The sequence below is a fragment of the Miscanthus floridulus genome, chromosome 9 (genome assembly GCF_019320115.1).
Source record: "Miscanthus floridulus cultivar M001 chromosome 9, ASM1932011v1, whole genome shotgun sequence".
Taxonomy (NCBI): Eukaryota; Viridiplantae; Streptophyta; class Magnoliopsida; order Poales; family Poaceae; genus Miscanthus; species Miscanthus floridulus.
Genome location: NC_089588.1, coordinates 77257827 through 77276116, shown reverse-complemented (window position 1 = coordinate 77276116; position 18290 = coordinate 77257827). Strand labels below are relative to the sequence as shown.

Here is an 18290-nt window from a genome sequence, read left to right as displayed (position 1 = left end):
AGTGCCAATTTATACTTGGCTCTTTTCAGATAGAGTCAAAACTGTGCTGTGCCGCATCAGGACTGATGTCTAAGTAAACTTCTGTGATGTGGACTTGCATTCTTGTGTACAAGGTTGGATTTTGTATAATGAGTAAACATAGCATTTGGGATTTCATTTTTTTATTTATGAACTGAAACTATGAAAACAATTTCAGTAGTTTGATTATTATATTTGCATATGGAATGTCTACACATTAAGCAACATTTCTGTATTACCCTGCTGCATGGTTTGCGTGCTCGACTACTACGGACAAAATTATGAAATAACTGTTCATGAAAATAGTTTGACAACTTCGATTAGTAATGTGCATATTGAATGTCTACAAATAATGAAATAAAACATGTCTGTATAATCCTGCTGCTTGGTTTGCATGTCTCATGTATCTAAGATATTTTTACTATATTCTAGTATAGTTAAATGGCATATTTTTTCCTTTCATGTGAATACTTATTCAATCTGCTATCAGTTATATATTTTCAGTAATCAGACCTCCAATTGGGGGCATAGATACTGTGAGGTTATTTTGCAGTTGTATGAACTACTGAATGACCTTCATCGTATTTCACTTGAATCTGACAGGACACGCACAGCTATAGCTTTTGCCTGTGAACACTACTAGTATACTGCCTACTACTACTCCCTCCTCCTCTACTCCTCTACTCCCTCCTATACTACTAGTATACTACTACTACTACCTACTACTACTCCCTCCTCCTCTACTCATCTACTCCCTCCTATACTACTATTCTACTACTGCTGCTCCTGTTTTTGATTTGTGAAAGGTTTTTGTTTAATGGGGCTGGTTCCTTTTTTGGCATATGCAATGATGAACTTTTTTGGCATTTGCCTCTCTTGCTTGTCATTGGCAGTTTGGCATTGCCAATTGCCATGATGCCCATTAATCCACTGCCTACACTCTACTACCTACACTCTACTGTCTACTGCCTACACTCTTTAGCTTGATGCAAATTTTTTTATTTGTGAAAGTTTTTTGAGATGGCTAGCTACTACTTATCCCCTTACTGGTACTCTACTGCTTGATGCAAAATGGTACTTGCATTACCTATTTCTCTCTACCATTGTTGTCTTACTACTGCTGCTGCTACTCTGAATTCAACTGAACTGCTATACTACACTTGGTGAATTTTGAACTGCTATACTACTGATCTATGATGCTTTTGGTGAACCGTAGCATTTGAATTCAATTCTTTTTGCTGCCTATGATGCCAAAGAAATTTATGACAAAATTCTAAGCATATGCCACTGCCTATGATGCACCTTGCCTTTAAACTAATTCTGAGCTAAATTTGTGAGAATTTTGAGATGAATTGGTCACTCTGCTGCAATTTTGCCAAATTTGATATAATTTGTGAGAATTTTGAGATGAATTGGTCACTCCCTCCTTTACTACTAGTATACTACTACTACTGCCTACCTCTACTCCCTCCTGTACTACTACTAGTATACTACTACTACTGCCTACTACTTTCTAGTAGTATACTACTACTAGTATACTACTAGTAGTATACTACTACTACTGCCTACTACTACTCCCTCCTCCTCTACTCCTCTACTCCCTCCTATACTACTATTCTACTACTGCTGCTCCTGTTTTTGATTTGTGAAAGGTTTTTGTTTAATGGGGCTGGTTCCTTTTTTGGCATATGCAATGATGAACTTTTAAACTTATTGCTGAGGCAGTGGCATATGCAATGATGTGAACCCTTTTATGCTGAGGCAGCGGCGATGATGATTGAGTGCCCCTGCTAAACTAGGATGGCTTGTATACCAGATACAAGCAACCAGTTTAAAAGCGATGTGATGACAATGGGGCAAATCTGAGCCAACTACTACTACTTTACTACTCTAGTACTACTCTACTTTACTACTCTATAACTGTGTCTATACAACTGAAATATGTATTCATTGTAGCTTTCCAATGGCGGAGGAACCGATAAGCGAATGGCGCGACCCTACCCCTAGTGCATCATCATCAACTAGCCTCGAGAGCCAAGTGTCCGTGACCCCAAGGCCAACAAAGAAACGTCGTACAGAGGACGAAGATGATCCAACCTACCAACCGAGGGACGATGAAGTTGAAAGTGCGCGGTCTCCAAACCCTGAACAGATGTCGGTGGTGCCTCAAGAATTGAATTTCGAGGAGGAACAAGTCAGTGACAAAGAACCCCCCGCTCCATCTCCAACCACTTCAGGCAAGTCTAGTGGTTAGAGGACAAAGCTGAGAAGGGGGGAACATGGGAGGCACCGGAGGGAAATCCACGGCGAAGTCCATGTGATCCATGAGGTGGGACCAGAGGGAAACCCGTTGTCGCCACCCATGGTCCTTGCCAAGTTCAGCAACCAGGTGGCATGTATAGTCAAGGACAAGGTGGAGATCACTTGGGAGGAGTGGAACAATGTCCCAGTCGACTACAAGACACATATCTAGGGTGAGGTGACGAGGAGCTTCCATTATCCCGAGGACGCCGATCTAGACAAGTGCAGGGAGTGGGTCATGCACGTGGTAGGAAGAGCCTTTAGAAACTTCAAGTCCATGCTGACCAGGTACTACCTGAAGCTAGGCAAGTCACCCTGTGTCAAATACACTATGGTGAAGGAACATCACTGGGAAGAGTTCTGCAAACAAAGAACAACAGAAGAAGCAAAGGCAAAGAGCGCCAAGTTCAGCGCACTCGCAAAGAAGAACCTGCACCCCCACCACTTGGGCATGACTGGGTTTGCTAGTAAGAGGCCCTAGTGGCGGGAGGAAGAAAGGGCTAGAGCTGCCACCGGGCTTCCCGATCCATACGACGATGTAGACTTGAGGGCTAAGGACTTCATTTATGCCCGCAAGCTGAAGAAGCTCAAGGAGGGCGCGAGCAAGTTCAATGAGCCCAAGTTCGAGGAGGTGGAGAGGGCTCTCATCGAGGCCACTAAATCCAAGGACAGCTTTGAGGTTCGCAGGGGCCAGGACTTGCTGACCCTGGCGCTGGGAACTCCCGAGCACCGTGGCCACGTTCGTGGCATGTCATCGAAGATGAGCTGGAACTCAGTGGAGTCATGGCAATCCGACGCTGCCACATACCGGTCAAGGCAAAGGTACAAGGAGGGCATCTTTCAGAAGGGCTATGATCAAGGCGTGGCCGAAATGATCAGTCGGTCCATAAAAGAAGCCTTCACGAGCAATGACCTAGATATGGTGTCGATGAGGTCACAGATGCTTCGCCAGGCTGGCGTGGTCGTGCCTCAAGTTCCACAAGGGCAGACACAAGGGCAGCCACTGCCGATGATCGAGGATCGCCCAAGGCACCCCGTCGACGACATCCGGCAACCCATGCGCGTCCACCTCAACATCCCGTTCGGCAGGGCGAAAAAGTTGACCGTGGGTGAGGGTTACATGCACCCCAAAGAAGATATCAAAGATTTCAACCAAGACTAGATCCCTGCCAACTATGCTGCCATGATACTTACATGGTATGCGACCCAATACGAAGAATTTGAAATAGAATATCCAACTGCACAAGGGGTAACAATCCTTGGAGCTGCCATTGGTTCCGAAGTCCTGTGGAACAAGGACGACATAGAGATCATTCTCTCGACACCGACTTCTACGCCGATGGCGACACCAGCATCACAACCATCCGTTGCTGGATCTTGTCCCCCCGATGATCCGGATCACGGCGACGGCGATGACGAAGGCAATGGCGGCGATGACAAGGGAAGGAAGTCACCCCGAGGCACAAGCCCTCACCCTCGTTCTCCTCCTCCAACAACAAGTCCACCTCCACCTCCCGATAGTCCATCTAAGGGCACAAGCAAAGGACCGGGAGGCATGGAGGAGCCGGGGGCAAAGACACCGCCTGCTGCCATTGCGAGCACAAGCCACTGTCCTCCACCGCCGGCGAAGACTAAAGGCAACCAAGGGCATCTCACATACTCACTTGAGTTCGAAAGGTATGGTAGCGGCGAGCATAATTTGCTAATAACTTTTCTTTGCCATAATATGGTACTAACATTTCTATCCCAGGCCAAGATCACCTTTCCATCTATTTCCTGAATCGGATGACTGCCCCGGCCATTACGAGCATGGGAAGTTCATGATAACCAAGGCCTAGCTCATCGACGAGGAAAGGTGGGAGACAAGGAGGTTTCATCTCTGGTACATGGAAGCGACAAAAGCTGGCCTACATGGTTTTCTAGTCAAGGTTGTGGCAGAGTACTTCCACTTGCCCGGCAATGATGTAGAACTCCCCGTGGACTTCCACGACATGTACAGACTACTACGGGAACAAGACATTGACATCGCCCAAGTCACCTTGTTCTCTATGTAAGTGATGAATTGCGAGTTTCACATATCACCTGCCTTTGAATCGGTCAAGACTACTTATATATGCCACGATGGCTTGTCCTTGCAGGTTGATGGCCTATATATCCAAGGAACTAAAACTTGATGTTATCTATCTATCTCCAATGCATATTGCTCAAAGAGTCATCATTGGTTACCACCTAGATGACAATCATCCAACCATGAAAGACTTGACCAAGCGACAGAGAGAGGCGCACAGGAAGAAACTGATGGACAATGAGAAGTTGAACATTTCAAGGTACATACTAGGAGCAATGAAGAAGATCAGGAGAAATGGGTGTATCATAGCTCCCTACCACTTTGGGTAAGTCGAAGACATGCCTGTAGAGATAAGTGGGTAGCTAGCTAGTATTATTATTTCTCATCGTAACATGTATTTTGTTTCAATGGCGCAGCCAAGGTCTCGAGGGTCACTGGGTTGCATTTATCATCTACCCTCAGGATGGCAGGGCCTACGTATTTGATTCGTTGAGAATGCCAAACTTAAAAGGGTACAGGCCTTTGAAGATTGCCTCAGAGTGTAAGTGACTGAACTGTCTTCTCATATGCGTTCTAATGCCCTGCCTAATACTAGTACATTTCGTATAGCGCTTATAAGGAGTACGTGAAGGATCCTGTATGCTATGATCGAAGAACAGAGAATTTTAAGGCTAAGCATAAGAACCGCATCAAAATCAGACGCAACTTTCCGGTAAGTATTTGAAAGGTTTAATTGTGCTTTCTGTTCATAAGCGTTCTAATGCCTGTATTCTAATGCTTGTGTATCGATCATGTAGTGTGCCAAACAACCGGTAGGATCACAAACCTATGGCTTCTACGTCTGTGAGTACCTGAGGGAGTGCAAGCAGTACAACAGCAGTTGGAGGGTGCTCAAGAATGGATTGAACTGGTGGAGAGACATGCAGAGCACCCAACACTCCTTCAAGCAGACAAAGGCGGACATATGTAAGTTTGTCTTAGACAAATGCGTGCTTGAAGGGAGCACGTTCTTCAATGAGAACAGCCAGCTAACGATTTTACCAGAGTACGAGAGGCTGAGGAAACGACCCACGATGATGCGTCCGCAAGATTACTCCTTAGGGCATGTATAACGACTTTAATATGTAAATATAATGAATTAACGATGACAAGAACGACTAAGTGAATGTATATATATGTATATTATCTCATGTGTAATGCCTGCATACTTTTTAAGTTTAATCTGTGAAATCTAGATGTGATTTGAATTTGAATTTGAATTTGAATTTAATTATATGCCTGCTGTATTTTTTTAATTCAGGAAATAATTTACCGAGGCGGGCAAATAATAATGCCCACCACGGCTAATGAACATAACCACGGCGGGCGGTGTAACGTGTCCGCCGCGGTAAAATAATTTACCGCGGCGGGCGGTTCAACATGACCGCCGTGGTAAAAGTATATTTACCGCGGCGGGCACGTTACACCGCCCGCCGCGGTAAATCGGTTAACCACGGCGGGCAAAGCCGCCCGCCACGGTTAAGCCACGATTTACAGTGGCCTCTAGGCCGCGGCGGACGGCTTTGCCCGCCGCGGAAAATCAAAAATGCCCGCCTCCATTAAAGTTTGTGTAGTAGTGTTGCCATCGGTTGACGATGCCTTGGACTTGGTGTCTGTGGGCGTGGCAACTGTTTTATAGTTTGCCATACCTGCTCGCTCCAGCAGGTCCTCAGCATATGAAGCTTGGGAGAGGAAGAAGCCTGCCGAGGTGCGGTGAACATTGATGCCAAGGAAGTGCCGCACCGGTCCCATGTCCTTCACAGCAAATGCGTCTTGCAGCCTGTTGATGATGTGCCGAAGGAGTGTTGCCGTCGATGCCGAGAGTATCATGTCATCAACATACAGAAGAAGATATGATGTTGCGCCATTGTGGTGGTAGACGAAGTGGGAGGAATCTGCCTTCGACTGGACGAAGCCCAAGCTCGTGACATGGCCGACAAAATGATCGAACCACGCCCACGGTGCTTGACGGAGTCCGTAGAGCGAGCATGAGAGGAGGCAGACATTGTCGGGTCGTCGTGTATCAACAAAGCCAGTGGGCTGCTGACTGTACACCTGTTCCTGCAAGTTGCCGTGGAGGAAGGCATTGGAGACGTCAAGCTGGTGCGCAGGCCAGTGTTGCGTCGCCACGATCGTGAGGACGGTTCGGATCGTGGCTGGCTTGACTACCGGCGAGAATGTTTCACCGAAGTCGATGCCGGGGCGCTAGTTGAACCCGCGAACGACCCACCGAGCTTTGTAGCGCTTAAGCGAGCCATCCGGATTCATCTTGTGCTTGAACACCCATTTGCCCATGATGACATGAGCACCTGGCGGCCATGGAACAAGAGTCCAGGTTTTGTTTGCCTGTAATGCATCAAACTCCAATTTCATAGCAGCATACCAATGGGGATCCTTGACGGCGCTGCGGACGCTTCGAGGGATGGGTGAGACGGCGGTGGAGACCGTCATGGCATACTTCGGGTTGGGTTTGTGGATGCCGTCTCAGGCGCGGGTGATCATCGGGTGACGGGGCACCGCAACGTCATGCGCAGGCGACGTGGTGATGGGCATCGTAGGTGGTGTTGCTGCACTGCTGACCAGGGTTGATGTTGTAGTGTTGGAGACCACCGGATTGGTAGTAGACAGTGTCGATGGTGCTGCGTCGTCGACGGTCGGTGAACATTGCGGCGCAAGACGTCCAGGCGGAGACCGTCGAGGTGGTGAGGGACGATACATCGGAGGGGACGGTGACGGTGGTGGAGTCCAGTGTCGCGGCGCAGCTTGGGCGGCACCCTATGTGCCACGAGGAGGTGGTGGAGGGTCACTGTCCTCCAAGATCGACACGTCACGAGTTGTGGCGGTGATGCAGAAGGGGAACACATCTTCATCAAACACGACATGTCATGAGGTGATGACGCGGCCTGTCCTGAGCTCGTAGCAGCGATAACCACGGTGATCCACCGGATAGTCAATGAAGACGCACGGCGTTGAACGCGCGGCGAGCTTGTGGCTTGCCGTGGCGATGGTGTTGGGGAAGCAGCGACAGCCAAAGACGCGAAGCTCGTCATAGGACGGAGGTGTGCCGAAGACGAGCTCATACGGCGTAGCGGTTCTGGTGGTGCGACATGGTCGGCGGTTGATCAGGTACGTCGCCGTCGCGAGCGCCTCGGCCCAAAACTCCAAGGGAGCTGCACTATGAATCAACAGAGTCCGCACACAATCATTAACCGTGCAAAGCACGCGTTCAGCCTTCCCATTTTGTTGTGATGTATAGGGACAGGACAGCTGTAGCTGAGTGCCGAGGGAAGAGAGGAGAAGGCGCATAGCAGTGGAGTCATACTCCCTGCCATTGTTAGTTTGAAAAGCGAGGATCGGCAGGCGAAACTGAGTGTGGACATAAGTGATAAACACTCGGATGGTTGGAAGAACGTCATACTTATTGCGTAGTGGATTTGTCCATAGATAGTGAGTATAATCATCAAGGAATGCAATATAGTATTTATAGCCTGAGTAGCTGAACACAGGTGAGGTCCAAACATCAGAGTGCACTAGCTGAAAAGGGAAAAAGGAATGTGATGCAGATGCAGCAAACGGCAGGCGAGTATGTTTGCCAAGCCGGTATGATGTACATGAATGGGCATCAGTCTTATTACAACGAAAGGCAAAATTATGCAGAATTTGAGAGGTAACTGGATGTCCTAGGTGTCCCAGCCGCAGATGCCATAGGGACATCGCCGAGGACATGTGAAGAGCTTGATGGCGTGGAGGTCGGAGTGGGTAGAGATCGCCGCTGCTCTCACATCGGAGCATCTCCACCTTGGTAGGAAGATCCTTAATGGAAAAGCCAGAAGGGTCAAATTCGATTGAAACATTGTTGTCATGTGTTAAACGACGAACTGAGATCAAGTTCTTAATAAGTGACAGAGATACAAGAACATCATTTAAACGAAGAGATTTGGTGGCAGTGGGAATGAAAGTTTGTGCCTGGTGCGTGACGGGTACACGAGCACCATTACCCACTGTGATGGTGGAGGAGGATGGTTGGAGGGTAGAGGGAAGGAGTGTACCAGGAGAGGATGACATGTGCGACGTGGCTCCAATGTCAAAGTACCAGTCGACGGCGTTGGGAGGTTGATGAGGAACACCGGTCGCGTTCAACACCACGTCGAGAGCGCTGGTGTCGAAGGCGTTGGAGTTCTATGCAGCGGCCGCCATCGCCTGTTGCGGCTGGATGGGTGGGCGAGGGCCCAGAACACCGGCCTCGGGAGCACGGAAGGGCATGGGCCAAGCCTGCACCATGCCCTGCCATGGGTTGTAACCCGCGGCCCACAGCGCGGACTGGGTGTTGGGGGCGTTGATGTTGTTCTGGGTTTGGCTGCCGCCGCCGCCGCCATTGTTGTTGCCGCCGCCGCGACGCCGATCGGACCGATTGTTGGAGCGCCCGTTGCCGCCACCGTTGCTGTTGCCGGAATGGTTGTTGTTGGATCGCGGCGCAGAAGGAGCGGAGGAGCCGTATTTGGCGTCGGAGGAAGCGTGGAGGACGGAGTTGGTGGAGCCGCCGCTGTGGTCACCATGCGCTGCAGTAAGGGCCTGACCGGCCTCGGCGTTGGAGTCATGCTGAAAGCTGAGCTCCTCAAGGATGAGGAAGGAGCGGGCACTCTGGAAGGTGTGCGGCGAGAACTTGGAGGTGACGACGGGCTTGACCTAGCGGTACCGAGGATTGAGGCCGCGAAGGAGGTTCAGCACCTGGCTCAGCTCGGAGATGGGGTGGCCGATGTCGCGCAGCTGATCGGCGATGCGCTTCAGCTTGGTGCAGTAGGTGTTCATCGACATGTCACCTTGTTGAAGAGAGCGCAGCTCGGTTTTGAGGTAGACGGCGCGCTGCAGCTCGTTGTCGTGGAAGAGCCCCTCGACGGCATTCCAGAGGGAGAACGCGTCGTGGTTATCACGGCGCACGACGTCATAGACGCCCTTGGAGACGGTCGCGAGTATCCAGTTGACGACGCACGAATCGATCATGCGCCACTCACGATTGCGTTCAGCACGTGGAGTAGTGGAGCGGACATGGTCCTCCAGACCAAACTTGCCGAGGGTGGACTCGAAGAAGTGGCGCCACTGACCGAAGTTGCCCTCCTCCATGTCGAGGACGACGGGAACATGGTGGCGAATGGAGACACCTTGAATCTGGGAAGGATTGGTGGGGGCGATGGAGGAACCATCATCGGATGAATCAGAGTGCTGGGAGTAGAGATCCATTGGAGCGGAAGGTGTGATGGGCAGAGAGTAAAATTAGGATCGTAGAGCGGCTGATACCATGTAGAATAGAATTGTGCAACTGGACGACCTTCATTAATGAATACAGTGCACACATATATATGATTACAACCGAGGGCCTTTGGCCATGACTGTACACTCAAGCGGACGGGCGTGCCTAGCGGGCATGCGTGTAGCGCGAGGACCGGGCACGCGAGGTCATGACGAGCGAGTCACAGGTGCGGCGTGCGCGTCGTGCGCGTGAAGAACGCGCGAGCTGTTGGAGCCGTCGTGGATCCGAGAAGCCTGGGATGCCTCAGCTGTTGAGGACTTGGTTCTGCTGACATGCATCACGCTTTTACGCATCTGACCCAGCTAGCAGCAATCTAGGTGTTGTAGGCCCATTTACCCGTTTGCACGCATATCTTATATTTTCCCTGGTGACCATCGGCTAGTAGCTGAGTTAAAAGAAACTTTTTACTAATAATGAAAAACTTTATAGTAGCATAGTATAAATAAACTTTGTACTCTCACATCAGTACTTTGTAGATCCTTTGCCCATGTTTCAATCAAACGATCAGCATAGGCTCTCATGAAACCCTCTGTACGCTTTGACATGTATGCTCACATTACTTACATGTGTGGATCAGCCCCACGAGAAACCGGCCACACATCGGGAAAGAACATGGCCCACGAGCATGAAAGGACAGAGGAATTTCATGATACACTATGTCTAAAAATATAATAAAAACAATAGATTTAGAAATGCCAAAATGTCTTATAATTTGGAATAGGTCAACCCTAGATATTATATTTGCAACACATACCAACAGTGACTTTTTTATGTACATCAAGGTAGTACAAGCAAGTGGAAATCCTTCAGGGGTTTAACGTGCTGGACATCTTGAGCTTCCTTGCCAAATAACTGTGATCTTGCAAAGACAACATCGTGATTGGACAATCATGGACGCAGGCATTAGTTTTCAATAACAACGGTAGTGTGGATCGCTTTTGTTTCTGAATCCAATAATCAACGATCGAGCCCTGCAACTGGGCAGGCATGTGCGCAACCCACGAGCTAATAATGAACTCACTGTTAGCACCTGTCCATCCCTGAACTGGCACCTTCTTGTCCTGCCATTGCTTACAGCGTTTTCCAACTTTGTCCTTCCTAGTAGTTGCTCTCCATGAGGTCTTCTCCACCCAAAAATACGCGCTTCCATGCTTAGACTTACACGACATCTGATATGAGGTAGCTTCCACAATCCTACTAAGGCAATCTACTGCTTTTGGCATCGTGATCTCGCCCAGCTGTTCAAAGGAAATGTTTGCATACATGCCACAATGTTTGGCTTCATCGTTGATTATCTTTGACACTGAAGTGTGCCCAGTTTCAGATATGGAAAGTCTCTCGTGGGGCTTCTTTGGCTTTCGCCATCGATGACTGCAGTCTGCCTATTGTTCCAAGCTGACAGTGCGACATGTCCTACCAAATACACTTGGGTAGCTGGTTCCAAGTATATATCACATGGCAATGATTTTGTTGTTGACAGCAAAATGGGTTTGGTCGAAACCATTTAGAACACATAGTGTGAAGACTATTCTGTTGTTCATCACAGCCATAAACTGAATAAGCATCAAACACCCAACACAAGTCTTGCATTCGCATCTGGGTGAGCTTTGTCTTCACAATCTCGGCTGTTGAGCTCAAGTATGGTATGAACAGCTGCAGGCGTCTGACTACAACCCCAACTTTATGTCAGTACTCTCAGAAAGCCATAAGCTGAGGGCAAGAAGGAAATTTTTCTCTGGCACATTGCCATCTTCAAGTAAGAATACCAAGCTCCCCCCATCGCATGGTTGGGTAGACTAAAGGGCTGTAGAGTAAGTGAGAGATGTTGGCCCCAACGAACAAAGCAATACTTTGTTCCTTTGCCAGTCAGTGACGAAGCCAGCGGTGGGGCTAGGGGGGCTCTAGCCCCCCCTACCGATCCTGAGCACGTGGAGACCCCTAAGCCCTCTCTTAAAATTTTATGCATATATGTATTAGGTAGGAGAGGCTAAGGTTAAGAGAAGATAAAAAAAAAGCCTCTATTCTTTTGTTCAGCCCCTCCTAATTTTTTTCTGGCTTCGCCAGCGACAAGATGGCGCATAAGAGGCATGGAGAACATGTATCTACATGGTGTGCCACCAAGCTCCACGTGCCTCAAGAACTCGCTCGCACCATCAGCAAACCGCTGAAATCGCCGCAAGGCAGTGGATCCTCTTAGTTCGTCATCGTTACCACTGCTAAACATTGATGAAACAAATGACATGGCAGTATGAGCGACCCTCTTAGGAAAGGAGGAGCTCTGTAGCCCATGTTTCACTTCTTCATCTTCTTGCAATCACTACCTGCAGTTGAGCTTGCTCTGCCAACGCAGCAGTGGCACGTTGTGATGTTCCACTTGTTGGATGTCTCAAGGACGGCTTCTAACTTGATGTGCGCCATCTCCATCCTCTCTATGTGCTCCTTTAATTTGCATCTGACTTCTCCGCATAACCCTCCTTGATTCTTGATAAGACTTCGTTAACAGCCTCCTGGGCCACCGCACAACCGACCATCTCTGCTGCCATTAAGACTGATCAAAGCAACCTGTAGAATCGGTTGTCCTGCATCACACAAAGAAAGCAAAATATTGCATAGATATTTGAGTCAGATTGTCCCTGTTCATCTATCTAAAATCTATGATTGATCTCGTAAACTGCAAGTGCGGAGAGGAAATTGTGAACACATGGTGGAGATGTATCCATATGTGTGTGATGAATGATGGACACATGTGTGAAAGGTTTGAGGCTTTCCCAGCTGACTCATATTTTATATGTGCTTGATTACGCTAATGGCTAACCAGAGGCGTTGTGTTGAGTTGTGCTGCGTTGAGTGTGTTGTGCAACATGTCTTTTGGCTTTGTGGTGCGCAGGTGTGGAGCTCGGAGGCGATGGTCGACGGCGAGGTGAAGGTCAAATAGGGACGTGCCATACCGATGGACTGAGAGCAGTGAAGGACGGATGTGAGGCTTGAACCGAGGGACCAGGAGGCCGGGTGACTAGCCGCGGTGGCTGACACTTGGCGATATCGACAAGTGAAAGAGTACATGGGTGATGAAGATGACGTCGACCAAGTCAAGGAGGAGGACGATGGCGCCGTGGCAGTTGGCGGAGGCCAGACACGCATCTACAAGGGAGATGTAGATGGCGTCGGTCAAGTCAAGCAGGAAGGAGAAGGCGTCAAGCTTGGCGGACATCGGTTAGTCACGCCTGGTGAGGCGTGCACGGGGGTTTGGTGGTTTCGTCCTCAAAACCATCGGAGGGGTTTGTTGGTTTCGTCCTCAAAAACTATTGGAGGGGTTTGGTGGTTTCGGCCTCAAAACCATCGGAGGACAGTTTTGTGGTTTAGGCCTCAAAACCATCAGCACAAGTTTGACTGGTTTGGGCCTCAAAATCGGGGAGTGACGGATTGGCGGACACATGGTGACATCTCGAAGCTTGCGTTGAGGCGAAGCGATGTCGAGAAAGCGCTGGCCCATTGGATCGACGATGAAAAACTTGGACAGGTTTACCCCTAATGGGTTTTTGGGTTGTGTGCTTCATGTAAGGGCGTTTTTGTCTTTTGACGTGCGTGTATATATATATATGTGTGTGTGTGTGTGAAGGGCTTGATTGGGCAGCTATCCTGGGAGGGTGACTCTCATTTGTGTGGTGTTGAGAGAAGGCTAGGGTTTATGTGATCACATAAACCCTAGCCTTCTCTCAACACCACACAAATGAGAGCTTTTTGCCATGTTAGCTTTGATTTGGTTAGGAGTGGAGGATCAAATTCGTGCACCACTTGTTTTATCTCTAAATCTGAAGTTTTTCTTTTTCTGTGATTTTCGGAGCTATTTTTGGTGATTTTTCGTTCATCGATTTGAGGTGGTTTTGGTTCGTTCTTTTTTATCTGAGATGAGTTAGGACATATGTGGAGTCTGTCTACCAAGTGATTCGAACCAATTCCACGTGAGCTCTTAGATCAGGGCGAATTTCGTTTTTTTTTTTGGAGAAAAACTGTGTTATTGCACGTGATCCGAGTTCACCGGATGTAGAGCTCTTATTGAGCGATGATTTGTTAGGAGTAGCTTCTCAACTCAGTTGTGATTACCTGTGCAAATTTTGGGAACGAATCATGGATTCTTGATCGAATTTTCTTCGAATTTGGTTGTCGCCCTTTTCTCTACTTGTTGCGTTCGGCCTCTGCTCGTGCTTTTCCCGTCGCTGCTCGTGGTACCTACCCGCGGTCCGTAGAGCACCGATAGGAGCGCTGGTTGCCACCAGTACGCTCTGCATCTTCTGGCTTTTCGCCAAGCAAACCGACGTGCATCAGCTGTGCGTCGAGCAGATCACTGGTGGCCGGTCCTTTCAGTTTCACACACGAGCAGTCTTCCGTTCTCAGCTCTGTCTCCAGCGCCCAGCACCTGCTCCTGATGCACGCCCGTGGTGCCCAGGCCTGCCGCCCTCTCTCTCTGGTGTGCACGTTGCAGCAGCAAGGCTGCTCGGCCAAGCCTTCTGATCGGCAAGGCCATCCAGGCCATTCGGCCAAGCTGATTTGTACAGCAGCATTTCCTTCCTGTGCTCAATCACAACCGCATGTGAGACAACAGGTATTGTTTTTCTTCAGTGGCAACAACAGGTTCACCACCGCATTATGGTATGTTCTTTTCAGTTCAACAACCTGGAGGTGACGATAACTAGTGCAGCAGCATTTCATTTTTATTACTTGTTAATCGTTGCTCACATCGGTGATTGATTCATTTGTTTAGCCGATTGTCATGGATCTTGCACGTACCTGAATATTAGAAGCTACTTCATGTCTTTGTTGCTTCAGAGTTCAGACCTTGCTCTTGTCTTTCTAGCACACGGCAGTAGTAGCAGCATGGGATAAATTCCATGTCTTTTGTGATGTGTCATTTTCAAGCAACAGTGAATGAACTATTCAAGTCACCATTAGCCATTCATTATTTGATTAGTTTATTTACTTTAGCTTGTTACGTGAGGACATCTTGTGTTCTGTTCTTGCCTCCTAGTAGTACAGGAGTTGCAGCTTGGTCTTTTCAGCTTTCCAGGAGTAAGGTCATTCATTATTTGATTACTTTAGATTGTCATGGATCCTGATAGTGTTTTTCAAGGCTGAAGCTTGATTTAATTGCTTTATCTGTCATGTCTTAACTGTAGCTCTTGGTTTAATATTTTGCATGATGCATAGAGCTTTTGTTAGCCGGCTAATTAGCAAGTAATTTTATTCATGGCTTGTCGCTTCACTTTTGCACTGTTTGAGATATTTCAAATTGTTTCTAGGGTCAACATACCAGTTAGTGTGTGTGACATTGGCAATTAAAAGGGAGGTGTGTTGGGTTAAAAGAAATTTTTAATCGGCTCCCATTCACCCCCCTTTGGTCTCCTTTTTTTGTCCTTCAGAAATCAAAATCTGGCGTGGTTGAACACTTGAACTAGCTGTGTAGTGTCTCAGAAGGACACCACAGCAACTTAGACACAAGAGTTGGGGAATCTATCATGCCCAGCCGGCCAGTTGTGATACACACGCAGGATGACAATAAATAAATACACATGAGTTGAATGCAGAAATTGGACCGAGTCAGAACATAGTTTACTCCGAGTGTTTTCACCCCTAATAATAATATCCCACCGAAAGTTAGTCTACTTTATTTTTTGTGGCAAACCGGAGCAGGGAATACTAAATGTTTATTAAAAGAAGGCAAGCAATAAGTTTACAGGCGGTTCAGGAAACAAAGAAAGAATAAAGTTAGTATATTTCTTATGGTCATATGTGGATACAAAATTATAAAAGGGTCACACTCAATCTCAAAGGAGTCAACCTTGACTCCCAGTATAATGCCCCTAGATCAACCTTTTGGTTGGATCCATTCCCAGTCGACTACCTCAACGACCAACAAGAACAAAAGATAGCCGCAGCAGCAACAAGAACAAAAGACAGCTGCGGCCCACAATATGTGGGAAGACCACCAAATTCTTGCTTCCTAGCACCATAAGCACAAAAAATTATCAAAGAAAATAGATTGCAACCAACAAAGTTAACCCAGTTTAGATACCATACTGAAGAATAAATAGGGTCAAGAGGATTTTAGAGATTTAGCGTTTGCGAGAGAAGAGCCATCAATAGCCAGTTGGGTAATTCTGCAACGATCCTTTTAGTGTTCTTTTATTTAATATCAATTTACAGTTATCTCCTTTTAGTCCTTACAAATTAAGTAATTACATAACACGGTTTACACTTACATACACACCAAAGGAACATGCGAGATTGTCTAACAGGCAACATATAAATCGATCTGAACTATTTTTCTGTCATGACAAGCTTCCTCTAGTAGAACTTAATGCCCTAATGACACATACATAGTAACATAAAATCCTTTAGGCATTGGACATCCTGCATGATTTGATTTTCCTTGCTAAAGATCTATGATATTGCGAAGAAATCAACATGATTGGACAATCATCGACACAGGGATTATTTTTAAATAATAATGGTAGCGGCAATTGCTTTTCTTTTTGAACCCAGTCCATGACTGTGCCCTGCAAGTGGGCAGGTGTGTGGGCAACCCACGAGCTCAAGAAATCTTTGTTCGCACTTGCCCATCCCTGTACCTTCTTGCCCTGTCGTTGTTTAGGATGTTTTCCACCCATGCCTCTCCTAGTGGTTAGTCCCCATGAGATTTTCTCGACTTGAAGGTGTGCGCCGCCATGCTTGGACTTCCAAAGCATCTGATACGAGGTAGCTGCCGCACTCTCCTGAAGGCAATCTACTGCCTTTGGTATCATAAAGTCGCCCAACTGTTCAAAGCAAATTTTTGCATACAAGCCATGTTTCACGGCTGCCCCATTGATCATTTCAGTTGCCGAACCCTCGACTCCAGGTGACAAATCTTCATAAGGGGCATGGGGATAGAAATGCACTCCAAGTTTCAGATAAGGAAATTCACTCAATAAGGGGCTTGTTTTGCTTTCACCATCGGCGACTGGTCTCTGCATGTTGTTCCCAACAGACAGTGCGACATGGCCTAGCAAATACACTTGGATAACGGGTTCCAAGTATATATCACATGGCAATGATTCTGATGATGAGCTCTTGGAATTGTAGCTCTGGGAGTAGTGATGATCTTGCTGCTGGCAACAAATAGGGTTCGGTCGATACCATTTGGACCAGATGGTGTGAAGATTGTTCTGCTGTTCAACACAATGGCTAAAAACCGGATAAGCATCGGACACCCAGCATAAGTCTTGTGTTGGTACCTGAGTGAGCTTTGTCTTCACAGTCTCGACTGTTGAGCCTAAGTAAGGTATGAACAGGTGCAGGCATCCGACTGCAATCCTAACTATGTCTGTACTTTCCGAAAGCCGTAAGTTGAGGGCAAGAGCAAAATCATTCTCTGGTGCACTGGTATCTTCAAGTAACAATAGTAGGCCAACCTCCATCCCATGCTTTTGTAGTGAACTACAGGGTTGTAGAAGAAATGAGAGATGTTGACCATTGCTAACAAAGCAATACTTAGTTCCTTTGCCAGTGATAAGATGGCGTATAAGAGGGTCAGAAAACATGTATTTGTGTGGTGTTCCACCAAGTTCCACGTATCTCAAGAATTCGCTCGCACCTTCTGCAAACCTTTCGAATCGCAGGGCGACAGCGGATCCTTTCAGCCCATCATGGTTATCATGACTAAAGATTAATGAAACAAACGACATGGCAGTATGAGCAATCCTCTTCGGAAAGGAGGAGCTCCTTACCGCTTGCTGTACTTCTTCCTCTTCTTGCAAGCGCTGCCTACAGCTGCGCAGAGTGTTGTCGCACTCCTGTGAGGCGCGCTTGAGCTTGCTCCGCCAACGTAGCAGTGGCACGCTGGTAACGTTCCACTTGTTGGAGGTCTCAAGGGCTGCCTCCAGCTTGATGTGTGCCATCTCCATCCTCTCTATGTTCTCCTTTGCATCTGACTTGTCCTGATAACCCTCATTGATTCTTGATAAGATTTGGTTAACAGCCTCCTGGGCCACTGCAGAACTGACCATCTGTGCAGCCATTAGGATTGATCAAAGCAACGTGTAGAACTCAACTATCCTGCATGCTCAACCGGGAAGAAAGCAAAATACTATCAGTCGATACATATAGGAGTCAGAATGTCCCTGTTCATCAGTTTTGCAAGAGCAGAGGAAATCAGAACCTGGTGAGGTTGAACTAGCTGTAGCCTGTAGGATTGCTAACTTCTGAATGTGACGATATCTAGTCCTGTTTATTTGAGGAAAAAAGGTTGCAGGGTTGTGGCCAGCACCAACATGAGTTTGTGAATCTATCCAGCCCGGCCAGCTAGTTGTATGAGGATAGACACGGAGAGGTACATTATTTGAGAGCGACATCGTGGAAATTTGTCATGAGTGATATGCACACAGGAAGACTTCGAAGACTTTGGAGTAGAGGGCAACAAGCACTGAGGTCGACACCTCTAGGAACGCGCCAGGCATGGTCCAGAATTATTCATCGCGTAGGACCAAACCAGAGTCAAAGTCGATGGTGACTAAAGGTAGA

The 18290-nt window shown here is 47.6% G+C and overlaps 1 protein-coding gene across 1 annotated transcript; it reads right to left on the bottom strand.

The window, feature by feature from the left end:
- Positions 1-15899: 15899 nt before the first annotated feature.
- LOC136482190 (uncharacterized) lies at positions 15900-18057 on the bottom strand. Its single transcript, XM_066479423.1, has 2 exons — positions 17929-18057; positions 15900-17825 (listed from the first exon to the last, which is right to left on the bottom strand). The coding sequence occupies exon 2, from the start codon at positions 17786-17788 to the stop codon at positions 16127-16129; it is 1662 nt and encodes a 553-aa protein (XP_066335520.1). The 5' UTR covers positions 17789-17825; positions 17929-18057; the 3' UTR covers positions 15900-16126.
- Between the last annotated feature and the right edge of the window lie 233 nt (positions 18058-18290).